General features: G+C 45.8%; 1 protein-coding gene across 1 annotated transcript in view; it reads right to left on the reverse strand.

The window, feature by feature from the left end:
* LOC137377449 (dedicator of cytokinesis protein 11-like) overlaps positions 1 to 26,398 on the reverse strand; it is a 322,059-nt gene that overhangs the window by 87,908 nt on the left and 207,753 nt on the right. The window contains exons 31-36 of the mRNA XM_068047028.1: positions 25,389 to 25,567; positions 18,804 to 18,920; positions 12,881 to 12,980; positions 11,152 to 11,270; positions 6,670 to 6,787; positions 1,737 to 1,803 (exon numbers count right to left, since the gene is read on the reverse strand). Of these exons, the coding sequence (XP_067903129.1) occupies positions 1,737 to 1,803; positions 6,670 to 6,787; positions 11,152 to 11,270; positions 12,881 to 12,980; positions 18,804 to 18,920; positions 25,389 to 25,567 (700 nt within the window). The remainder of the gene's footprint in view (positions 1 to 1,736; positions 1,804 to 6,669; positions 6,788 to 11,151; positions 11,271 to 12,880; positions 12,981 to 18,803; positions 18,921 to 25,388; positions 25,568 to 26,398) is intronic.

A 26,398-nucleotide genomic window follows, 5' to 3' on the forward strand; every position in this document is an offset into this window, starting at 1 on the left:
CTTGCTGCAATATTGCATCATCTATTCCTGAAGAATTTAAATTATATACATCATGAAATAGTTCAGACAAAATTTACTTTGCCTTTTAAAAATGTAATTGCTTGAGTAATCTCAACAATTTGTAATTCATACAGATAGCAGGCCTCCATAACTGACAGTTGTTAATAGTTACTGTACCAAATAACAGGACTGAAAACTTTCCACGGGTCATTTAGGGCATGCAAGATGAAGCAAAAAAAGTCTGAAGCCTATTCTGTCAAATTAAGGCTGCACTGTACGTAACTATTGCACACACTGGAGACTATACTGTCAGTTACAGCATGGCTACCTGACCCGAACCCAATGGGACCAGACAGCTCTTCCGGGTCCGGCTGATCGGACTCGGGCGGGGTCGGGCCAAGTCGGACACAGTGACAGCCAGGACATCAAAGTGGGAAATACTCCGTACTAGTCTGCAGTGAGCAATTCCATCCAAGGTAGAGGACAACCTCTTGAATATAATTAACTTTATGCCTGTGGTCGGATCGGGTCAGGCGCAGGAAAAAATGAAAGGACTCTGGCGGGGTCAGGCTCGGGTCGGATATTGTTCTGTCAGGTTTGGGCCGGGTTTCACTATGACACACACTGGAGGCTGCACAGTGAGTCACTATGACACACACTGGAGGCTGCACAGTGAGTCACTATGACACACACTGGAGGCTGCACAGTGAGTCACTATGACACACACTGGAGGCTGCACAGTGAGTCACTATGACACACACTGGAGGCTGCACAGTGAGTCACTATGACACACACTGGAGGCTGCACAGTGAGTCACTATTACACACACTGGAGGCTGCACAGTAAGTCACTATGACACACACTGGAGGCTGCACAGTGAGTCACTATGACACACACTGGAGGCTGAACAGCGAGTCACTATGACACACACTGGAGGCTGAACAGTGAGTCACTATGACACACACTGGAGGCTGCACAGTGAGTCACTATTACACACACTGGAGGCTGCACAGTGAGTCACTATTACACACACTGGAGGCTGCACAGTGAGTCACTATTACACACACTGGAGGCTGCACAGTGAGTCACTATGACACACACTGGAGGCTGCACAGTGAGTCACTATGACACACACTGGAGGCTGCACAGTGAGTCACTATTACACACACTGGAGGCTGCACAGTGAGTCACTATGACACACTGGAGGCTGCACAGTGAGTCACTATGACACACACTGGAGGCTGCACAGTGAGTCACTATTACACACACTGGAGTTGCAGAGTGAGTCACTATTACACACACTGGAGGCTGCATTGAGTTAGTATGTGAAGAGCTCTGTTAGTTTATTGGACTACGTCAGGTGACAGTAACTACAGCACCTTTTAGTCATTTGCTCATTGATTCGAACAGCTGATCGAGCCGTTCAGTCATTGATCTGATTGCCTCACAATTATTCCCAGATATTATTTGTATATTGATTTTATGGCATTGATTTTACTGCATCCAACACCAAACACTTAGACAATACTCCCAATGGAAATCGGAGGTACTGTGCTGATCATGGGACTGAGTGGAGTAATAATACATTGAAGTTACAACATGGAAACAGGCTGTCTTGTGTCAGTGATTACCCTCCATGCAAGAAAACTGCCCTCCACAGTTTTAATTTTGAACTGGAAATTGGAAAAAGTAAAATGCAACTTCCTGCCTTGTAACATTCTCTAGATGATACTTACTCCAGAAGTGTCAGATAGTCCACGAGTTCTTGAGGGGAGATTTTGTTCCAATATGTCAACAGACCATCTTCAAACAATAAAATAACAGCAGGTTTACAAATCGTTAAAGATGATAACGTTATATCACCTATTTTTAATAAATGCAGCACATAGAATAATGGGACTATTGGTAACAGCTGAAATATTACAGTAATAGAGTCAGAGCTCATCACAATTATAAGGTCAACAGTAATGACACAATATCAAAGCCTATTGTTCGCAATACAAATGGCCCTCACCTTAATTTACTGGTTGCACATACCAACGTAGCGTCCAGTTAAACCTCCCTTTCAGGGTTTGTATAGTTCTTTTTGTAGACTCAGTCTCATTTCTGGCGAGGCCAGCATGTGTTGTCCATTCCTAGTTTTCTATGAGTGGCCTGTTAAGCCTTTGCAGAGAGAAGTTGAAAGTCATCACATTGATGTGGAACCAGAGTCACACACTGGCCACCAATGGGATGAGACCGGCAGGCACTCTTTCCCTTCCTGAAGGACATTAGAGAATCTGATGTCTGTTTTCCCTCCGTCCCAGGGACACAATCTCAAAGCTCATTGACTGCAATATTCACTTTGCTTAATTTTCTTGCACCCGATGCATTTCCTGTGCAATTCGCCCCTGTGCTGCATCTGGCACCATACTCCAGAAGTACAAAAGCTGCATGTCAGTGAACTCTAACCTTTTCCTCATTAATTTACAAGGATCCCTTGTATGCTGCCTTGGGAAAGCAGGAATGAGGGTCATGGACTGGCCAAGTTTATAATTACACATTCAATGACAGAAGCAGCCAGACCTCCTGCTTGTTGGGGAACTGCTCAGCACCTTCAAGTAGCCTTAGGTCTCAGCTGGTTAATTGTTAAAATTCAATGTCCTCAAACAAGTGGAGAGCATGCTCAGAAGCTCGATGCCTCCTTTGCCTTATGATGCCTCACACAAAGACATGTGCTCTCTGAGCATTCCTGTTTGAGCATTTGTGGATATGTGGGATGATGTTGGAGGTTGGGCACAGCACTGAGACAACACAGGGGAACTCAGCAGTCGTGCACGTTTGCTGAAGAAATAATTCAAATACTGGATACTCAATGGAGTCCCCTTATCAGTCATCAGCAACTGAGCACCAAAATCACCAATGCTGGCCTCTTCACCGAGGCACTTGCTGTGAATTACGTAGAAATGACAACATGGAAATTCCCTCCAGTGTGCTCACACTGTTCCCTTGTCCTTCACCCATTTATATAACCTGCTCTTAAATGTTAATATAGTCTCTGCTTCAATCTCTAACCCCAAGAGTACATTCCACCAGCTCAAAGCCCTCTTAAGATAAAGTTTCTTTTGCTTTCTGTCCTAAATCTCATATCTGTGGACCTTTGTTCTGGCCCTCTCTGATTAGAGTCTATTTTCTATCCACTCTGGCTCACTCCTTCACAATTTAAAATAACTCCAGCAAATCACCCCTTAATCTCCTGTATTGTGACAAAAACAGCTCCATGCATTATCCTTATATTTGTATTTCCTCATAGGCTCATCCCAGTGCCTCTGCACTGTTGCCTCAACATCCTTCCGATAATGTGGAGCCTAAAACTGCAAACAATACCCCAACTCTACTATACTCTACACCTCTTGTCATAAAACCCAGATTCCATTAGTTTTGTTTAATGACCTTTTGCTTTTTAAGCGCAGCTTTTATTATCTAGTAATCCTGAACCCCCAAATCCCTGCTGTTACATATCTTCTCCCCATTCAGCATTTAATTACATCTTTTTTTAAACCAAAATGTACAACCTCACATTGAATTCCAATTGCTACTTCTTTTTGGCCGGTCCGTCACTTTATCAATATCTCCTTGCAGCTTCCTTTGGTCTTCAGAATAAATCCAGTGCACTTTCTGGACCATGATCCACTTTGACTGACGGAGATATGATGGTAATAGTTCTGTCTAACTGCTGCAGCCAACATAACACATTAAATATTGAAGGCTGTGCCAACAACTACAGACACACAGGCCATGTAAGATAATTCCTTCTGACAGTAAAGATGTCCTGTACCAAGAACAAACTGGGCCCTCCCACTTTTTCCAGAGTGTGAGGTGACAGCGTGCAGTACAAGTACACATGGTGGATTCTGTTCTCACATGCTTTCACTGGAAGAAACAGTTTTCATGTTTTGTTTTGGTTCCTCCCTCACAGCAGATTGCTCAGTTCTTTCAAACAGCCTCAGGACAGCTCTGGGTCTGGTCACGTATTGACGTTCGATTCTCTTCGCTGCTGACGTTTATCATTTTTATTTAAGCCAACCTCACTCCTTACAGCAAAGCATTCCCTGGCCCATGTGAACATTCATGGGAATCGAATTACAGTTCCCAAACACTGGGAAGTGGGATAGCGATGGAGATAAGTAAGGACCACAATGCAAAGTGACATGCTTTAGAAATAGACCTTATCCTCAGCCCCTTTGCACTGTGGTCCTCACACACCTCCATCACTGTCCTGCATTTGAGGACTGCAAGTTCAGTAATTCCCCATTCCAGCATTTGAACTATTGGATTTCACACTGAAAATTTTTATATTTGAAAATTCAGCAATTTATTCAAATTTGCAACAGGATGCTAGATCTGCTTGCTTCTTTATGATCACACTTTTCTGCTCTTTCAACCAATGTTTGAAAGCTACCTCAGGACTGGGCCTTTATTCAATTATTGATCAGTGAAAGTGAATAATAGCTATAACATTGCTGATAACAGTATTGAAAGAGGTTTGTAAAATAATTAAATGCTGGATTGCATTCCTGTTGATCGATTATCCCAGTTTAATGGATGGGCAGGACCAGGGGACACATTAAATGTAGGAATGGACTGGATATTAGTGAGGCTCTGGAATACAATGCTGGCTAGTGTGGTGGCTGCTGTCTTCGTGTACAATTCAAGAGGGAGATGGAGTGGTTCCTGCCTGGGGCAGAAATCACATCAATATAGAACAGGGTTGTCCAAACTTTTCGGGCAGAGGGCAGCATTATGATTTTTGCTCTACGTAGGGGGCCGATGAGCAAATTTCGAAATATAAAGCCATTAAAAATGTATCTTACTGATAAAAACAACAATAAATGTGCATTTTTGCTTTAAATGAGATGACTAATTTATTGACTTACTTTCTCGTCACTATATTGAAAACTGATTCAGTGCTTTAATAAGTAGTCAATCTCAGCCCGCGCACTTGATGTAGTGATGCAGAGTTTTCTGGATATATGTTCACCTTGATCTCTCTCCCATCTCTCCCCACACTCTGTGTGTGTGTGCGTGCGTGTCATTGTCTCTTTCTTCCACACTCCCCTCTGGGGACACAGATTGTCAGTTTTGTGCAAAAGATGCAGGGGGAATATGAGGAAGCACATTTTTACACAGCAGGTGGTAATGACCTGGAACTCGCTGCCCACAAGGGTGGTGGAAGTGGAGACATTCAATGACATCAAGAGGAAGTTGAATGGCCACCTGAGAGAAATAGACTTGCAGGGCTATGGAGATTGAGCCAGGGAGTGGGACTGACTGCACAGCTATATGGAGAAGCAACATGGTCTTGACGGACAGAATGGCCTCCTTCTGTGCAATAAATAAATGGCTCTTTGACTCTCTCTCCCCCGACCTCTCTCTCTCCCTGTTCATCTGCCTCTCTGTCTCCTTCTCCCCCCCTTCAGTCCCTCTCCACCCACCCTCTCTTTGTATCTCTCCCTTCCCCCTTCCATCCTTGTATCGCCAGTGTTCCCCACTCCGTGTTTAGTTTAGAGATACAGCACTGAAACAGGCCCTTCGGCCCACCGAGTCTGTGCCGACCATCAACCACCCATTGATACTATCTCCTACACTAATCCCATATCCCTACCACATCCCCACCTGTCCCTATATTCTCCTACCACCTACCTATACTAGGGGCAATTTATAATGGCCAATTAACCTATCAACCTGCAAGTCTTTGGCATGTGGGAGGAAACCGGAGCACCCGGAGGAAACCCACGCAGACACAGGGAGAACTTGCAAACTCCACACAGGCAGTACCCAGAATTGAACCCAGGTCGCTGGAGCTGTGAGGCTGCAGTGCTAACCACTGCGCCACTGTGCCGCCCCTGCGCCACTGTGCCGCCCAGGTCTTAGTCCCTCCCCCACCCCCATCTCTCTGTCCACCCTCTCTTTCTATCTCTCTGCCCCTCTTCTCTCTCTCTGTTCCCCCCTCTTCTCTGTCTCTCCCCCCTCCCCCAACCCTCCAACTCTCTCTCTCTTACACAGTTGCAGAGAGCAGACACTCAGCAGATGGTTGATCTTTTTTGAAACATCTCGCTGTCAGTTTCAAGCCGACAGTTGCTGACATCGGGAACAACCATTTTCCAACAGACTCAGGGTTTTCTGATGGGCTTTTCAAAAAATAAAGTGAGAACCCGCTGGAAAAACCCCGGGTCCATTGGAAAGCAGCTGTTTCCGATGTCAGCAGCTGTCGGCTTGAAAACGACAGCGGGATGTTTGAAAAAGGCCGATCTGGAAGAAGAAAATGGGAAATTCTCTCTCCAGTCACGGTGAGGATGTGGAACGGCCCCGGGAACAGTTTACACCCGTGGGTTGGATGGAAGCCTTTGGTGGGCCAGATTCTGGCCTGCGGGCTGTATGTTGGACAACCCTGATATGGAAGCTAAATGGCTTTATAGATAAAACTTGATCCATGTGATCCCCTGGCCTGCTTTCGGTTGCCTGAGGGGTTGGAGAGGAATATTCATGAGTTTTTCTTCCTCTTATTGGCCCTGGGTTTTTATCTGTTTCTGTCTCTCCAGCTGGTCATTTCCTGCCCATGCATTTCATATATTTGTATGAAATTGGAAATCAGTACTTTCTCAGAATAAGTTAATAACAAGAACATACCTTCTGAGATTGTTTTAACAATGTGAAGGAAGCACATAAGGAGATCCCTGGCTTCATGCTGATCCAGCTTGCTGTATTGGGATATGCAGCTTTCAGTTGAGCTCCTTCGTTGTTGATTCTAAGAGACATATTCATGAACAAATGAGCACAGGAAGCATCCGAGTACAATTACAGACCTGCTTCTCTATAATTCACTGGACATCACCGGATAAAGCAGCAGTGGTTCACATGGAACAACTCAATGTCCAGGCTGGGGATCGCAGCCAGGCACAGACAGGAGCTCCTTCTGCCTGGCTCCACCTCATCATCAGTAATCTGACCATTTTCCTTACGACCTCAGGATGAGATTATCAAATTTGAATACCTATTGGCACTGAACCCATAGAATCTTCCAGCACAAAAGGAGGCCATTGACCCATTGTGCTTGCGCCAGATCTGCAAACTTTTCAGCAGGTTTGTGCTATTATATTAGTAAGTAGGTTGAGCCTTCAACTCATTTTATGTTGGATCCAAACAATCGGCAAGGAGACTTTCATCTGATGAAGCTGGGTCAGATTCGAACTCAGACCTTGTACGCAACTATAGTTGGTGACAGCACAGGGGACACCACTTGGCTCCTTGTTTCTGCACCAGGGCTTTGTGAGACTAATCCAGAATTAATTTACTGCCCCACTCTCCCCACTGCACAAGACTCTCCATTCCTGCACCAATTCCCATTGGTTTATCTTTACCAAATTCCAATGGTTCCCAATCTCCTAGAGAAATTATTTCAAGACCCCAATACTGTTTCTCAAATTGGTCAGAAGCCCCTTGTCTCCCCACCTCCCAACCCCGCACCAAACTAAATTGAATGCAGCTAAATATATATAAATATAATATGAATATGAAGAAATAACATAGCTGTTATACATACACTCTGGTTTTGCCTGGGGAGGCAGTGGCAATGTCACAGTGGTATTATCACTGGACTAGTAATCCAAAGACGCAGGGTATTTCTCTGGGGACATGGGTTCGAATCCCACCACAGCAGACGGTGGAATCTGAATTCAATTAACAAATCTGGAATTAAAACCTAGTCTAACAATAGCCATGAAACCATTGTCGATTGCTGTAAAGACCCATCTGGTTCACTAATGTCCTTTAGGGAAGGAAATCTGCTGTCCTTCCCTAGTCTGGCCTACATGTGACTCCAGACCCACAGCAATGTGGTTGACTCTTAAATGCCCTCTGAAATGGCCTAGCAAGCCACTTAGTTGCATCTAACCACTACAAAGTCAATAAGGAACGAAACAGGACGAACCACACGGCATCGACCTAGGTATTGGAAACAACAACGGCAAACCCAGCCCTGTTGACCCTGCAAAGTCCTCCTTACTAACATCTGGGGGCTTGTGCCAAAATTGGGAGAGCTGTCCCACAGACTAGTCATGCAACAGCCTGACCTAGTCATACTCACGGAATCATACCTGACAGACAATGTCCCAGACACCGCCATCACCATTCCTGGGTATGTCCTGTCCCACCAGCAGGGCAGAGGTGACAGCACAGTGGCATGCAGTCGGGAGGGAGCTGTCCTGGGAGTCCTCAACATCGACTCCGGACCCCATGAAGTCTCGTGGCATCAGGTCAAACGTACGCAAGGACACCTCCTGCTGATTAGGGAGTAGAAGGGGGTGGAAGGTTGTAGGTGGAAATGTGGAGCAATCAGTTCAGCCATGAACTTACTGAATTGCGGAGCAGACTCAAGGGGTTGAGTGGCCGACTCCTGCTCCTAATTCGTATGTTCGTGTGATTACCACCTACTGCTCTCCCTCAGCTGATGAGTCAGTACTCCTCCCTGTTGAACACCACTTGGAGGAAGCACTGAGGGTGGCAAGGGCACAGAATGTAACTCTGGATGGGGGAGTTCAATGTCCATCACCAAGAGTGGCTCGGTAGCAACACTACTAACCGAGCTGGCTGAGTCCTAAAGACATAGCTGCTGGACCGGGTATGCGGCAGGTGGTGAGGGAACCAACAAGAGGGAAAACATACTTGACCTCGTCCTCATCAATCTGACTGTCGCAGATGCACCTGTTCATGACAGTATTGGTAGGAGTGACCACCGCACAGTCCTTGCGGAGATGACGTCCCGCCTTCACATTGAGGATACCCTCCATCGTGTTGTGTGGCATTACCACCATGCTAAATGGGATAGATTTCAAACAGATATAGCAACTCAAAACTGGGCATCCATGAGGCGCTGTGGGCCATCAGCAGCAGCAGAATTGAACTCAACCACAATCTGTAACCTTATGGCCTGGCATATCCCCCACCCTACCATTACCATCAAGCCAGGAGACCAACCCTGGTTCAATGAAGTGTGCAGGAGGACATGCTGGGAGCAGAACCAGGCATACCTCAAAATGAAGTGTCAACCTGGTGAAGCTACAACACAGGACTACTTGTGTGCCAAACTGCGTAAGCAGCATGCGATAGACAGAGCTAAGCAATCCCATAAACAACGGATCAGATCCAAGCTTGCAGTCTTGCCACATCCAGTCGTGAATGATGGTGGAGAATTAAACAACGAACTGGAGGAGGTGGCTCCACAAATATCCCTATCCTCAATGATGGGGGAGCCCAGCACATCAGTGTGAAAGATAAGGCTGAATCATTTGCAGCAATCTTCAGCCAGAAGTGTCAAGTGGATGATCCATCTCGGCCTCCTCCTGAACTCCCCAGCATCACAGATGCCAGACTTCAGCCAATTTGATTCACTCTGCGTGATATCAAGAAACGACTGAAGGCACTGGATACTGCAAAGGCTATGGCCCTGACAATATTCCGGCAATAGTGCTGAAGACCTGTGCTCCAGAACTTGCCGCGCCCCTAGCCAAGCTGTTCTAGTACAGCTACAACACTAGCATCTACCTGCAATGTGGAAAATTGCCCAGGTATGTCCTGTACACCAAAAGCAGGACAAGTCCAACCCGGCCAATTACCGCCCCATCAGCCTACTCTCAATCATCAGTAAAGTGATGGAAGGTGTCATCAACAGTGGCATCAAGCAGCACTTGCTTGGCAATAACGTCCTCAGTGATGCTCAGTTTGGGTTCCGCCAGGGCCACTCAGCTTCTGATCTCACGACAGCCTTGGTTCAGAAATGGACAAAAGAGCTGAACTCAAGAGGTGAGCTGAGAGTGACTGCCCTTGACATCAAGGCAGCATTTGACTGAGTATGGCATCAAGGAGCCCTAACAAAACTGAGGTCAATGGGAATCAGGGGGAAAACTCTGTTGGTTGGAGTCATACCGAGCGCAAAGGAAGACAGTTGTGATTGTTGGAGGTCAATCATCTCAGCTCCAGGACATCACTGCAGGAGTTCCTCAGGGTAGTGTCCTAGGCCCAACCATCTTCAGCTGCTTCATCAATGACCTTCCTTCAATCATAAGGTCAGAAGTGGGGATGTTCGCTGATGATTGCACAACGTTCAGCACCATTCGCGACTCCTCAGATACTGAAGCAGTCCGTGTAGAAATGCAGCAAGACCTGGACAATATCCAGGCTTGGGCTGATAAATGGCAAGTAACATTCACGCCATACAAGTGCCAGGCAATGACCATCTTCAACATGAGAGAATCTAACCATCTCCCCTTGACATTCAACGGCATTACCATCGCTGAATCCCCCATTATCAACATCCTAGGGGCTACCATTTACCTGAAACTGAACTGGAGTAGCCATATAAATACTGTGGCTACAAGTGCAGGTCAGAGGCTAGAAATCCTGTGGCGAGTAACTCACCTCCTGACTCCCCAAAGCCTGTCCACCATCTACAAGGCACAAGTCAGGAGTGTGATGGAATACTCTCCACTTGCCTGGATGGGTGCAGCTCCAATAACACTCAAGAAGCTCGACACCATCCAGGACAAAGCAGCCTGCTTGACCGGCACCCCATCCACAAACATTCATTCCCTCCACCACCAAAGCACAGTGGCAACAGTGTGTACCATCTACAAGCTGCACCTTAGCAATCCACCAATGCTCCTTAGACAGCACCTTCCAAACCTGCTACATCTACCAACTACAAGGACAAGAGCAACAGATGCATGGGAACACCACCACCTGCAAGTTCCTCTCCAAGGCACACTCCATCCTGACTTGGAACGATATCGCTGTTCCTTCACTGTCGCTGGGTCAAAATCCTGGAACTCCCTTCCTAACAGCACTGTGGGTATACCTACCTCACATGGACTGCAGCGGTTCAAGAAGGCAGCTCACCACCACCTACGTGAGGGCAATTAGGGATGGGCAATCTGCTGCCCTGGCCAGCGACGCCCACATCCCACGAATGAATAAAAAAAAAATGTCCTTTATGATTTACATGACTGGGCAAGTTAACCATGAGTAGTTGAAACAAACTCTACTACACCTTAAAGATATTAGAATTAGATGTAAAAATTTAATGCCATATGTTAAGAATTGAAAGAGTTTCTTTACATAGTCAATGGAATTCTGTCTTTCATGCGCTCTCTCGAGTGCGTAGGTATTAAATTCAATACTCAAGGAGCCTCTGGAATCATCACGCTTCAGCCCTTGACCACACGATGTACCATAACCTGTGGATACAAAACAAAAACGCACTGTCTTGTCAATACTTCAAACAGAATTTACATAAGTAACCTGGATTCAGAAGCCACGTGGTCACATTTGCAGGCGATACTAATCTAGGAGGAGCCGTGGGATCAGAGGAGGCCGCTAAGAAATTACCAAAAGAGTTGGAAAAAATATGTGAAGTGGCCAGAACAACTGGAGGTGCAATTTAATGCAGACTAGTGTAAAACACCATCACACAAGAAATAAAGTGGCATGAATGGTGCTGAAATAGCTAAAGATGAAGCTAAAAGAGGCTTAGTAGATTCAATTGCAAATATATCCAACCAATGCTGAGCAGCAGTCATCAAGGCCAATGGAACATTGAACCACATCACCAAACCAGTCGAAGTCAGTGGAAGGCATAATCAAACTGCACTATGCTCTGGTAAGACTGCACCTTGACAGCTGTGTCAGTTCTGTTCACGAAGACACAAGAGTGATATTCAACAACAACAAGTTGTATTAATGTAGCACCTTTAGCATTGCAAAATCTCCAAAGCCACTTTGCAGGTGCATTATCAAGGAAAATTTGACTCCGAGCCACATAAGGAGGTATGAGGGCAGATAACTCGAAGCTTGGTTAAAGAGGTAGGCTTTAAGGAGCATCTAAAGGGAGGACAGAGAGGCGATGAGGTTTAGGGAAGAAATTCCAGAGCTTCAGGCCTCAGCAGCTGAAGGCACAGCTGCAAATGGTGGAGCAACTAAAATCGGGGATGTGCAAGAGGCCAGAATTAGAGGAGTGCAGATATCTCGGAGGGTTGTGGGGCTGCAGGAGATTAGAGATAGGAAGGGGGTGTGGCCATGGAGGGATTTGAAAACAGGGATTGGTGGCATAGTGGTAATGTTACTGGACTAGTAATCCAGAGGCCTGGACTAATGCTGTGGGGACATGCGTTCAAATCCCACCATGGCCGCTGGGGAAATTTAAATTCAAGCAAATAGTAACTAATAATCGGCTCCGTGGTATCACTCTCATCTCCAAGCCAGAAGGGTGCAGGTTCGAGCCCCACTACAGAGATTTGAGCACAAAATCTCGGTTGACACGCAGTTCTGAGGGGATGCTGTGCTGTTGGAGGTGCCGTTTTTCAGATGAGATTTTAAACCAAAGCCCTGCTTATCCTCTCAGGTGGATATAAATGACGCCATGGCACTATCTGGAGAAGAGCAGGGACGTTTTCCCTGTGTCCTGGCCAATATTTATCCCTTAACCAACGACAATCAAACAGATTATCTGGTCACGCATTCTATTGTTGTTTGTGGGATCTTGCTGTGTGCAAATAGACTGCCATGTTTTCTACATTCAATCAGTGAGTACAGTTCAAAATGGCCTCATTGGCTGTAAAGTCCTTTGGGACATTTTGTAGTTACGAATGGGGCTATATAAATGCATTTTTTTTCTTAGTGAGCATAGATGTAAATGTGAGGAGAGACATCCACCAATGTTTTGTTATATTAAACAATATAACTGACCCTTTAACACAATCTAACAACTCCGAAAAACTTATATAAAATCTGTAATATTTTTGCTGCTTTAAAGGGGCAACTCTGTCATTAAAACGGGAGGAAGATTTACCTGAAATGGCTAATTCCTTGTCAATGAAGCTGCCTGACTTGTGAGGAGTCGAAGTGCCACCTGCTGGTGAGAAGTTCAAGGCCAGGTCTTCTCGAACACACTGTTTTTTAAAAAAAAAACAAGAAATTATTTATTACAAACTCTCAAGAGCGCTCATGATTGAATAATTTTGCAAAGTGACTCCTGACAACACAGAGCACACGCAAAGCGATCGCAGATGTCATCATCGTGTGCCAACATTTGCCAGCTTGCCAGGATGAATGCGTGCATGTGCGCATTGACGTCACCATGCAATGCCTCGTCACCCCTCAGTAGGCACGATCGCTGGCTTCATTCTCCCTAACAGTACACCGCTCCAAACGCCACCCCCGCATGAAATGCCGCTTTCAATTACCCACTCCGTCCCACGTCACCACTTACTCACCCCTCAGCCACTCGCTCCCGCCCTCGCCACTCCCCCCACTTCTACACATCGACCGCTCGCTGCAGGCCTCAGCATTTCTCTCGTCGGCTACTTGCTCCCGCCCTTTCCCTTCCCCCTCCCCCTCCTAGACCACTTTCTCCCGGCCTCGTCCCCTCCCCCTTCGGCCGATCACCCCCTGCCATGCCGCCCAAAGAAGCGGCGGGGGACTGTGAATGAGCCGCCAAAGCAGCAAGGTGTGGAGTGAGTGGCCGAGGGGGTGATAGGGTGAAACAGGACTGAGTGGCCAAGAGGAGGGAAGTGACGAGGCCTGGAGCAAGCGGTCGGGGGGGGGGGGGGGGGGGGGGGGAAGCAGGGAGCGAGCGGCCGAAACGGTAAGGTGCAGAGCAAGTGTTTGAGGTAGGCAAGTAGCGAGTGGCTGTGGGAAGGCAGCAGCAAGACAGGGTGCGAGTGGCCAAGGGGGGAGAAGCAGCGAGGCGGGGAGCAAGTGCCGAGCAGACGGGCATGGGAGGGAGCGGTGAAGAGAAGTACGATGGCAGGAGGGAGCAGAGTACTGTTGGGGATGGGATGGAGGTGGCGATCATAGCCATTGAGGAGATTTGGGTTTAAGGCGCCGCTTGCTTTTTGTGACGAATTGAGTAGTGCCATCTTTATTACTGGCAGCTGCCTGAGCCATCGCAGACAGTGATGTTTCAGTGGATGAGGCTGCATTTGTGCACGTGTCAGCACTGCGTCCCTAGTGGTTGCACTGTCAGCAAACGCAGCCTTAATTTTGTGCAATGAATTTACAATCATAGAATAGTACATACAGCGCTAAAGGCCATTCTGTCCATCGTGCTGTCAGAGACCTATCCAATTAATCCCACTGCCCTGCTCTTTCCCTTCAGCCCTGTAAATTTTCGCCTTCAAGCATTTATCCAATTCCCTTTTGAAAGTTAATTGAATCCACTCTTTCAGACAGTGAACTCCAGATCAAAATAACACACCTTATTCTGATCTCCCTCTGGCATTTGTACCAATTATCTTAAATCCGTATTCTCTGGTTACTTTCAACTGTCAAGAGGGTCAGTAAAGTATTTTAAATTGAGTAATACAATTTAGTAAAGTTTCTTTGAGATGAAGGTGGCAAAGTAGTGAGATAGTCAGCTATTGGACACCAGATGATGTCACTGAAAGCATCGCTGGCAAGGAACTAGATAATGAAGTCAGTGTGACTAAGGGGAAGAGCAGGCAGGGAGCAGATGATGAATATAAAGGGACTGGTGGTCTGAGGTGCATTTGTTTTAATGCAAGAAGTGTAGTAGGTAAGGCAGATGAACTTAGGGCTTGGATTAGTACCTGGGAGTATGATGTTATTGCTATTACTGAGACTTGGTTGAGGGAAGGGCATGATTGGCAACTAAATATCCCAGGATATCGATGCTTCAGGCGGGATAGAGAGGGAGGTAAAAGGGGTGGAGGAGTTGCATTACTGGTCAAAGAGGATATCACAGCTGTGCTGAAGGAGGGCACTATGGAGGACTCGAGCAGTGAGGCAATATGGACTGAACTCAGAAATAGGAAGGGTGCGGTAACAATGTTGGGGCTGTACTACAGGCCTCCCAACAGCGAGCGTGAGATAGAGGTACAAATATGTAAACAGATTATGGAAAGATGTAGGAGCAACAGGGTGGTGGTGATAGGAGATTTTAATTTTCCCAACATTGACTGGGATTCGCTTAGTGTTAGAGGTCCAGATGGAGCAGAATTTGTAAGGAGCATCCAGGAGGGTTTTCTAGAGCAGTATGTAAATAGTCCAACTCGGGAAGGGGCCATACTGGACCTGGTGTTGGGGAATGAGCCCGGCCAGGTTGTTGAAGTTTCAGTAGGGGACTACTTTGGGAATAGTGATCACAATTCCGTAAGCTTTAAAATACTCATGGACAAAGACGAGAGTGGTCCAAAAGGGAGAGTGCTAAATTGGGGGAAGGCCAACTACACCAAAATTCAGCAGGAGCTGGGAAATGTAGATTGGGAGCAGCTGTTTGAAGGTAAATCCACATGTGATATGTGGGAGGCTTTTAAAGAGAGGTTGATTAGCGTGCAGGAGAGACATGTTCCTGTGAAAATGAGGGATAGAAATGGCAAGATTAGGGAACCATGGATGACAGGTGAAATTGTGAGACTAGCTAAGAGGAAAAAGGAAGCATACAAAAGGTCTAGGCGGCTGATGAAAGACGAAGCTTTGAAAGAATATCGGGAATGTAGCACCAATCTGAAACGAGGAATTAAGAGGGCTAAAAGGGGTCATGAAATATCTTTAGCAAATAGGGTCAAGGAAAATCCCAAAGCCTTTTATTCATATATAAGGAGAAAGAGGGTAACTAGAGAAAGGATTGGCCCACTAAAGGACAAAGGAGGAATGTTATGCTTGGACTCAGAGAAAATGGGTGAGATTCTAAACGAGTACTTTGCATCGGTATTCACCGAGGAGAGGGACATGACGGATGTTGAGGTTAGGAACAGATGTTTGATTACTCTAGGTCAAGTCGGCATAAGGAGGGAGGAAGTGTTGGGTATTCTAAAGGGCATTAAGGTGGACAAGTCCCCAGGTCCGGATGGGATCTATCCCAGGTTACTGAGGGAAGCGAGAGAGGAAATAGCTGGGGCCTTAACAGATATCTTTGCAGCATCCTTAAACACGGGTGAGGTCCCGGAGGACTGGAGAATTGCTAATGTTGTCCCCTTGTTTAAGAAGGGTAGCAGGGATAATCCAGGTAATTATAGACCGGTGAGCCTGACGTCAGTGGTAGGGAAGCTGCTGGAGAAGATACTGAGGGATAGGATCTATTCCCATTTGGAAGAAAATGGGCTCATCAGTGATAGGCAACATGGTTTTGTGCAGGGAAGGTCATGTCTTACCAACTTAATAGAATTCTTTGAGGAAGTGACAAAGTTGATTGATGAGGGAAGGGCTGTCGATGTCATATACATGGACTTCAGTAAGGGGTTTGATAAGGTTCCCCATGGCAGGCTGATGGAGAAAGTGAAGGCGCTTGGGGTCCAAGGTGTACTAGCTAGATGGATAAAGAACTGGCTGGGCAACAGGAGACAGAGAGTAGCAGTAGAAGGGAGTTTCTCAAAATGGAGACGTGTGACCAGTGGTGTTCCACAGGGATCCGTGCTGGGACCACTGTTGTTTGTGATATACATTAATGATTTGGAGGAAAGTATAGGTGGACTGATTAGCAAATTTGCAGACGACACTAAGATTGGTGGAGTAGCAGATAGTGAAGGGGACTGTCAGAGAATACAGCAGAATATAGATAGATTGGAGAGTTGGGCAGAGAAATGGCAGATGGAGTTCAATCAGGGCAAATGCGAGGTGATGCATTTTGGAAGATCCAATTCAAGAGTGAACTATACAGTAAATGGAAAAGTCCTGGGGAAAATTGATGTCCAGAGAGATTTGGGTGTTCAGGTCCACTGTTCCCTGAAGGTGGCAACGCAGGTAAATAGAGTGGTCAAGAAGGCATACGGCATGCTTTCCTTCATCGGACGGGGCATTGAGTACAAGAGTTGGCAGGTCATGTTACAGTTGTATAGGACTTTGGTTCGGCCACATTTGGAATACTGTGTACAGTTCTGGTCGCCACATTATCAAAAGGATGTGGATGCTTTGGAGAGGGTGCAGAGGAGGTTCACCAGGATGTTGCCTGGTATGGAGGGCACTAGCTATGAAGAGAGGTTGAGCAGATTAGGATTATTTTCATTAGAAAGACGGAGGTTGAGGGGGGACCTGATTGAGGTGTACAAAATCATGAGAGGTATAGACAGGGTGGATAGCAAGAGGCTTTTTCCCAGAGTGGGTGTTTCAATTACTAGAGGACACGAGTTCAAAGTGAAAGGGGAAAGGTTTAGGGGGGATATGCGTGGAAAGTTCTTTACGCAGAGGGTGGTGGGCACCTGGAACGCATTGCCAGCGGAGGTGGTAGATGCGGGCACGATGGAGTCTTTTAAGATGTATCTAGACAGATACATGAATGGGCAGGAAGAAAAGAGATACAGAACCTTAGAAAATAGGCGACATGTTTAGAGAGAGGATCTGGATCGGCGCAGGCTTGGAGGGCCGAAGGGCCTGTTCCTGTGCTGTAATTATCTTTGTCTTTGTCTTTGTAAGGCTGATATTTATTGCCCCTCCCTAGTTGGCCTGTGAAGGTGGTGGTGAGCTGCCTTCTTCAGCTGCTGCAGTCCACTGGGGATGGGTATCAGTTCAAATTTAGATTTTGTTCCTTCAAATAAAAAATTTGAAGAGACACAGAACTTTCCATGGATTAGCAGGCCTCTGTGGCATTGCTCATGGTGAGAGATGCAGGAGACATTATTATATTACGATAGGGAGCTTTGTAGCCTGTAATACAAACAGGAGCAGGCCGTTAAGCCTCTTTGGCTATTGAATTACTTGAAGACTGATCAGTATCTGAACTCCATTTAGCCGCCATTCTCCCTCATGTACATTCCCTAACAAAAATCTGTCCACTTCGGTTTTGAAACTTTAATTGACCTCAGCAGCTTTTTGAAGATGGTTACAGATTTCCATCACCCTTTGTGTGAAAAAAGTCTTCCTGACATCACCACTGAATGACCTAGTTCTAATTTGAAGGTTCTGCCCCTCAGGTGCTGGACACCCCCACCAGAGGAAATAGTTTCTCTCCATCCACCCTATCAAATCTTAAACACCTCAACGAGATCACCCCTTAATCTTCTATAGTCAATACAAGCCTATTCAATGTAAATGGGTTTCCATAATTTAACCCCTTTAGCTGGTATCATTCCCAAATGGGGTCATAGATGTTATTTTAAATCTGATTTATCAACAATCAAATGTTATTATCTGGGGTTCGGGGATCTTCCAGTAGTTTTTTAGTAATGGAATTGTGCAACTTAACCATTTCCCACCAACAAGTTGTTAGACAACAATTACCAAGATTCTGGTGGGTGGAGAGGGGTGAGAAAAGGCTCTGCTGAGACAGTGATATGGAAATGCTTAAGAAATGACAACTGAGGCAGAGGAAGTATAATTTAAATAGATACATAGTTCAAAAGGAGGAATACAGAATGATATAAGAAAAGGGGAAGGAAATGCTAATACCATTGATATCCAGCGAGATACTCGAGTTCGGTGTGGGTGTGGGTGTGGGTGTGACAGCCCATAAAATTCCCATGCCATAAAAGTCTAAATACCCTATTGGCTGGTATTAATGATGGTTACGGCCATGAAAGGAATGTTCATGTCACAGACTGCCAGACTGAATCCTCCCACTCCTTCACACTGTTCTCCATGTAAGAGTGTGGCTTCATACTCAGGGATGTTTGTTTCAAAACATTTCAATGTGTCTTAAAATCTGAAAAGTGCCCTGTTGACAATGCAAAGCTGACAATGAAGTATTCATTTGCATACATTTTAACAAGTGGCACCAGATGGCACTGTGACACCAGGACCAACAAGAGCTGGGTACTTACACTAGTCGAGAAGTTCATGCTGAAAGTGGACAGATCCTTTACAACGAGCCGCTGTATATTTTCAAACAACAGTTTCAGCAGCGGCAGGTACAGGAGGATTATCCTTGCTTGCGAATTCTGAAATAAAAACGTTAAGTCTTAACGCATTTATTAAAAGATCAGAAATCTTTGACACACCATCAGAATTCAGATCCTGGAGTGTACAGGAAAAAGAAAAAAAAGAAAAACAAGCATGCCTCTACCTTTCACATCCTCAGAGTGTCACAAAATACTTCACAGCTGATAAAGAGCTTAAGAAATGCTGTCCCTTGTCTAATATAGGGCACATGGCAGTCAATTTGGGAACAGCAAGATCCCACAAACAGTACTGTGATAATGACTTGATAATCTGTTTTATTGATGGTAGTTAAGGGATAAATATTGACCAGGGTACTGAATGAACTCTTTTCTGCACATAATGTCATGAGATCTTTTATGCCTGAACAGGGACACAGCTCCTCAATTTAACATCTCATCTGAAAGGTGGCACCTCTGACAGTGCAGCACTCCCTGAGTATTGCACTAGACTGTAATCTGCTCAAGTCTCCGGAGTAGAATTTGAAGCCATGACCTTCTGGCTCAGAGGTGAGAGTGCGACCAACTAAGCCTTAGCTGATACAGGAGTGAGGCTGCCTCCATTAACAGTAGCAGCATTTGTGAATACAGATTGGATTAACTTTTGCTGACTGAGGTTTCCACAACACTATTAATTTTAAACTCTTTGAGGCATTGATTGCAAAAGAGGAAAGCACAGTCTGCAACGTGCTACAAGGCAATATCTCAGAGGGGAGCCAATCACTTACATACAGGACGTTTGCTCTATGGGCTGATGCAGTTGTTAACTTAGCCACTAGATGGCAGGTACTGTAGTCTGGGCTGTTTCCCTCCTTTCCATTGGTTTACTATGTTGAGACCAATAGCTTTTTTTTTTAAAAGCCCTTAGTTATTTGAACTTCTGTTATAAATGTCCTGCAAATTTGAACCCAAATCTCTCTGCCACATCACCCATCCTTCCCCCACTCAAAGGGCTGCATTTTACATTTCCGCTGCCAAAAACAGCATGTCACGGAGCCGCTGCGATATTAAATGTGGCGGCTCATTTAAAGGGCCGGGGCGGACCACCCCCACACGATGATGTGGAGGGGGTGGGTGGTCTGTCCCTGGCAATAGCGTCAGCTGCTGTTGCGCAGGCGCTGACGCCATTTTTAAAGGGCTTCGAGCCCTACATTGCAGTTTAAATATTTAAAGGAGAATGGTTAAAAAATTAAATGAATTGATCTTGCCCCTCTCCCACCACCACCCCAACCAGCATAGATTTAATTCCTTGCCCTCTCCCCAACACCTGACCTTCCCCCCAAAAGTTCATGAACTTTACCCCTTCCCACCATCCCCTACACTAATGATATGACCCTGATGTTGCTCCCCCCCGCCTCCCACACTGAAAAACTTACCTGCTCCCCCCTCCCCACCAGTGCTCCATGAGAGCGCCGGCCACCGGCACCAATATCGCTCCGGTACGGGTGGCAGGAGCAGGTAGGTCATTTATTCATTCATTTGAATTATCTAACATAATTTGGCTTCCATTGCCGAGTGTCCGGGGGCCGCCATGAGGCCCTTCCGCCGCCAACATGGGGCCGGGCCTTCCTGGCATCGAGGCCCGTGGCGGGCCTCTGCCGGAGGCGTTTTCCAGCACCCAACCACCCCCCACCCCCCCCCCCCCCCCCCCCCCCCCCCCCGTGACACAGGCCAGGTCAGGCGGCGCTAAAATTCAGCCCAATGTCTAATTATTTTTATTTAAACCAAAATGTACTATCTCACTTACTTACCAACATAGAATTTCAGTTACCTCTTTTTTTGCCCATTCGACTATCTTATCCTGGGTCCTCAGTATTATTTACAGTAACTCTTATTTTAGTATTGTCTGCAGGTTTGGATAACACTAGACCCAATCCATTGATGTCCCGTGTGGGACAGTGCTACCTGCTTCAATCCTCTCGATTTAACACTCCTTTTTCCTTGATGTTCTTGCCCAGGCTCACATCTTGTCCTTTTATCTCAGTCGTTTTCTTGCTTCAAACTGGAATTACTAATGAAGGTTACAAGGGTAGTCTGGTTATATCAGCAATTCCCAATTAACTGTCTTGCTGATTATAAATTGATTTTAAGCTCAGTGTCCGAGCTTGCTATAAATTGTTAACAGTTTATGATTACACTCCTTACATAACTGGCAAGGTAACTACATTACATATTGTCACGAAAAGTCTAATTAGTTTTGTTTTTTACTGACACATTCCAAGCTTAAGCCAGGAACTCAACCTTTTGACTTGGCCAAGTGGCACAGGTTGCTTTGCTCTCTTCTGGGTCAAAGGTTCGGTCTTGTGGGATTCAAGAGCGCTGAACCCGTATCTGCTCATGTGAATCCCTTGTCCCACCTGGACTTTCGTCGCCTGGGTTAATTACATTCTGGCAGCTCTGATTGGACTGCCTTAGTTTCAGGAAAGCCTCTTGTACATCTGAGTGATGCACTGAATATCTGGAGTAAAGACTGAAATACCGCTAAGGATGTTCAGAAGGAGTTAACAAAGAAATATTTGTTCCTGATTTTATGATCTGAGTGTTATAAGGATTTGGCAAGAAAGGGTTAATACATTCAACCTGTATCCTCATAGAGAGATGGATAGTGTTATATAATCATTAGACAGTTTGATGAGTCAAATCAAAGGATTTATCACTTCCTTAGATGAGGAATGTAAGTTATTCGATGAGGAATCTGGGTGAATGAGTTGAAGATTCATATTTGAATCTCAAAGATTACTGGGTACCAATCCCTGTGCTGGTCTATACTGGTAACAGATCACCTGGCAACATGTCCCTCTTTGATCAAACAGGCCATGTATTTATTCTCACCTCAAGAGCTGGACTCACAGTTCCAAGGAGTAGTGTGGGACCTATGAAGCATTGTGTCAGCCATGGTTCAGTGAGTTGCACTCCCACCTCTTAGTTAAAGGTTATGGGTTCCAGTCCCACTCCAGACACTTGAGCACATAATCCAGACTGACACTCCCACTCTAGTACTGAGGAGCTGCTGAACTGTCAGAAGGGCCGTTTGCTCCCAGCCTTGTTGAGGTGCAACCCGTCCAGCGTGTACAGCTCCCACCTTCCCCAGAACCGGTCCCATGCCTCAGGAATCTAAAGCCCTTTCTCCTGCACCATCTCGCCAGCCACAAATTCATCTGCACTATCCTCCTATTTCTGCACATACTGGTGTGACATTGGGAGTAGTCTGGAGATGACCTCCTTTGAGATCATGTTTTTTTAATTTCTTTCCTAGTTCCCTAAAATCTGCCTGCAGGACCTCATACCTCTCTTTATCTGTGTCATTGGTACTGAGATGGACTATGATCTCCGGCTGTTCATCTTCCTCCCTCAGAATGCTCTGCATCCGCTCAATGATATCCTTGATCCTGGTACTAAGGACCCAACATACCATCCTGGATTCACGTCTGTTCCCCTAACTACTGAATCGCCCATCACTAGTACTTTGTTGACCTTCCTCTACTGCTGAGAGTCCTGGCATGCTATGGGCTTGGCTCTGGCTGCACCAGAGGAACCATTGCTCTCACCTGTATTCGGACTGAGTACTGTTAGATAGCGAGATGCACACTGGGGATTCCTGCACTACCTGCCTGGTCCTCCTCGATTGCCTGCAGATCCGTAAGCTGCGGGGTGAACATCCAGAAACATGCTAACCATGTAGCTCTCAGCCTTGTGAATGCACCATGGTGATGTCACCTGCTGCTCAAGCTGCAAAAAAAGAGCTCAAGCTCCTCCAGCTGATGACACTTCCTGCACATGTGGTTGTCCAGGACACAAGAAGTGTCCTGGAGTTCCCGCATGGAACAGGATGTGCATCTGTCAGGACTGAGTTGCCCTGCCATCACCTCTATTTATTGGTCTACTAAGTAAATTTATCAGAAATAAAATATAAGACTTTAAAAACAGAAGAGGGAGAGTGAAATAAGTCATGATTTGAGGAGGGAGGGATGAAAGAGAGAGAGAGACAACATGAAGGGTAGGGTGGGGAAAGAGAGGCCACAATCAGAGCAGAGAGTAAGAGAGAACAGTCGCGATTGGTGAGAAACGCCCATCTGTTCCCCAAACTACAGAATGCCCTATCAATATTGCTTTCCCAGTCTTCCTCTTGTCCCCTGTACAGCTGGGGCTGGCTTGGCTCTGGGTGCCCTCCCTATATGAACCATTACTCTCACTGGTATTCAGAACTGAGTACCGGTTGAGGAGTGAGATGCACTCAGGGAACTCCTGCACTGCCTGCCTCGTCTTTCTTGACTGCCTGCTGCTAGTCACCAAGTCTCTCTCTGCCTGCACACCCTTAACTGTGGTATGACCACATCCAGAAATGTGCTATCCACAAGAATCTCAGCCTCGCAGATGTACCCCAGTGATGCCAGCCGTTGCTCAAGTTCCGAAACCTGGACCTCGAGCTCCTTCAGCTGATGATACTCTCTGCACATGTGGTTGTCCAGGACACAAGAAGTGTCCTGGAGGTCCCACATGGAGTAGGATACGCACTCCATATGACAGGGAAAGAGGTTAACAAAAACTAAAGTGACACCATTACAATGGAAGGAAATGATTGCCGAGTTTTTAAAAAACTTTTCTTCCTGTCATATGGAGTGCGTATCCTGCTCCATGTGGGAACTCCAGGACACTTCTTGTGTCCTGGACAACCACATGTGCAGAGAGTATCATCAGCTGGTTAGAGAGGTTAAAAAACTCATCTATCATTTCCTTCCATTGTGCTGGCGTCACTTTAGTTTTTTTTAACCTCTCTCCCTGACACTTGTGCTCCCTTGACTGTGGGTTCTCTGTCATGTTGGACTCAACCATCATGACTGAAACAGATTATCTGGTCATTATCACATTGCTGTTGGTAGGATCTTGCTGTGTGCAAATTGTCTGCCACACTTCTTATATTACAACAGTGATTAGACTTCAAAAGTGGCTGTAATGTACTTTGGGATGTTCTCGAATGTACTTTGGGATGTGCTGTAATGGTGAAAGGTGCAATATAAATTGAAGTTCTCTTTTCTTTTAGAACTCCTAAGAAACCCAAAGGTTTGTCCATAATGAATAAACCTTAGTAATCTAAAACTGAGCAGGTGTCATTTTAGAAACAGAATATCATGCAATGCTGATTTATAATTTAATTACAAATTGCCATGTATAAATAAATAGACGGCCCTAGTGAGAAGCATTATCATAACAATAAACAATGACAGATAAAATATCTATTTTAAGCAGCTCGTTAAGGGGTCCGGGGAGGGTCCGCACCACAATATTCAATGGCGATTCCGGCAAGCCCAACCAGTATGGTGCACAATAGTGTACAGCTGTCGGGCTCAAAGCAGGCAGGGGCAAACTTTTTTACTGCACAATGAAATGTTTCGGGCCCACGGGGATTTTGCACTGATCCAACCGCAGGACTATTTTTTTAAATTCTGGAAGCATTGCCTCACTTTATCCCACAGGCCTTCCATGGAGCTGCCTGCTCTCCACGCCAAGGCACCAACAGGCTCCAACATGGTTGCCACCTGCCTTGCCGCTCGTGCTGTGCAGGCAGATTCCGCCTCCTGCAGTAACGCAGCACCATTAATTGGACACTGAGCTCACCTCCTGCCCAACTAGGGCATCACCATTTAAAGATCGTGACACATCAGCAACACAGCTCAGGTTCCGAAGAAGGGTCGCTGACCCGAAACGTTAACTCTGCTTCTCTTTCCACAGATGCTGCCAGACCTGCTGAGTGATTCCAGCATTTCTTGTTTTTGTTTCAGGTGCAGGGTTGGGATGTGGAAATCATCGAGAGTCAGATTCCCCACCCCAATTTAAACATTCAGACCCTGGAGTTCGAAAGGTGAGAACTTCAAGCCCAAAGCGTAGATTCTGCACCACAGTGAGATCACAGTTCTCACACTCATGGCCAATTTTAGAGTGGCTTTCTCTCTGTCAGCTGTGCACAGGGTAAACAAGAACACAAGAAACAGGCGCAGATGTAGACCATATGACCCAACGAGCCTGCTCCGCCATTCGATATGATCATGACTGACCTTGGGCTTCAATTCCACTTTCCTACCCTTTCCCCATATCCCTTGATTCCCCACAAGACCAAAGTTCTATCTACCCGAGCCTTAAATGTATTCAATGATGGAGCATCCACAACCCTCTGGGCTAGAGAATTTCAAAGATTCACAACCCTTTGAGTGAAGTAATTTCTCCTCATCTCAGTTGATGATTAACCCCTTATCCTGAGACTGTGTCCCCTTGTTCTAGATTCCCCGACCAGTGGAAACAATCTCTCAGCTTCTACCCTATCGAGCCCTTTCAAAATCCTGTATGTTTCAATTAGATCGCCTCCCATTCTTCTAAACTCTAGAGAATATAGGCCCAATTTCCTCAGCCTCTCATCTCTCTCAAACGCCCCTTCAATGGCAGGTTGATTAGTGAAAATAACTGGTGCCCTCATACCTTGTGTAGATATCGGTCATCAGATGCATGCTTCATCATCAGGTTCTTGATAATCGCAATAGCTCCATGCCGAATGTCTCGAGACTCATTCAGTGCGGTTGCTAGTTCCCTCAGCAGAAGTCCCACTAGGAAGTGGTTTTTGCAAAAGTCGTCAGTGAGTGCATACTCCAATTGTAGATCTGCATGGAAGACAATAGGACAAGCCTCTCTTTAAAAATGAAGGATGGTAAAGGAGCAAAAAAAAAATCACTTTTTCCTATGAAGGTGATGTGCATTTGCAATAGACGCAGGATCAGGAGGTTTGGGCTACACCACTAAAGCCCGGATTCTCTGTGGGTGCAGTTCCTGTTGGGAGTGCCGGATTGATGAATTCTCCCTGTGATTTGGATAAGGAGCTGGTCCTAAAACTCTCTGCAGTGGATTTTGGCTGCACTTCTTCATGCTTCAAGGGCTAGCATTGCACATTGTGCCAAATAGAAAAAAAAAAGGACTCGTCACTGAACAAATTCTTGAGTCTCACAATCTTGTTATTTTCTAATATCAGTGCTGATTTGGAACTCCAGCTCGACAGTATGATGATTGGACTAGTATCCAAGACCACATTAGAATAAGGGTTTGAATGAGATTTGCAATCTTGAGATTCCCAGATCTTGGGATCCCCATTATATTCATGGTCCCAAAGTCCGAGGATTCTCAACCTAAAAATTCCAGGAATTTGGGATTGCTGAAAGAAAGTCAACAGTCAGACAAATTTCTCACAATTGCCAGGAGCAGTTAATGAACTTTAAAGATCGGTTAGATTTATGAATGGAGAGTTGTGCCTTTTAATTGTCCCCTTCCCCACATCATCCTATCCAGTGATACTGTTCTGTAAAAGTTAATAATTGGACAAACTTAACACACGGTGTGAGTACATGCCCAAGTTTCACAACTGAAGCAAAACTGATTTCAGACAAAACTATCCCCATTTTTAACATTAACTGTGATTGTATGAGAGCAACATAGAGCCA

The sequence above is a fragment of the Heterodontus francisci genome, chromosome 15 (assembly GCF_036365525.1).
Source record: "Heterodontus francisci isolate sHetFra1 chromosome 15, sHetFra1.hap1, whole genome shotgun sequence".
NCBI classification, from domain to species: domain Eukaryota; kingdom Metazoa; phylum Chordata; class Chondrichthyes; order Heterodontiformes; family Heterodontidae; genus Heterodontus; species Heterodontus francisci.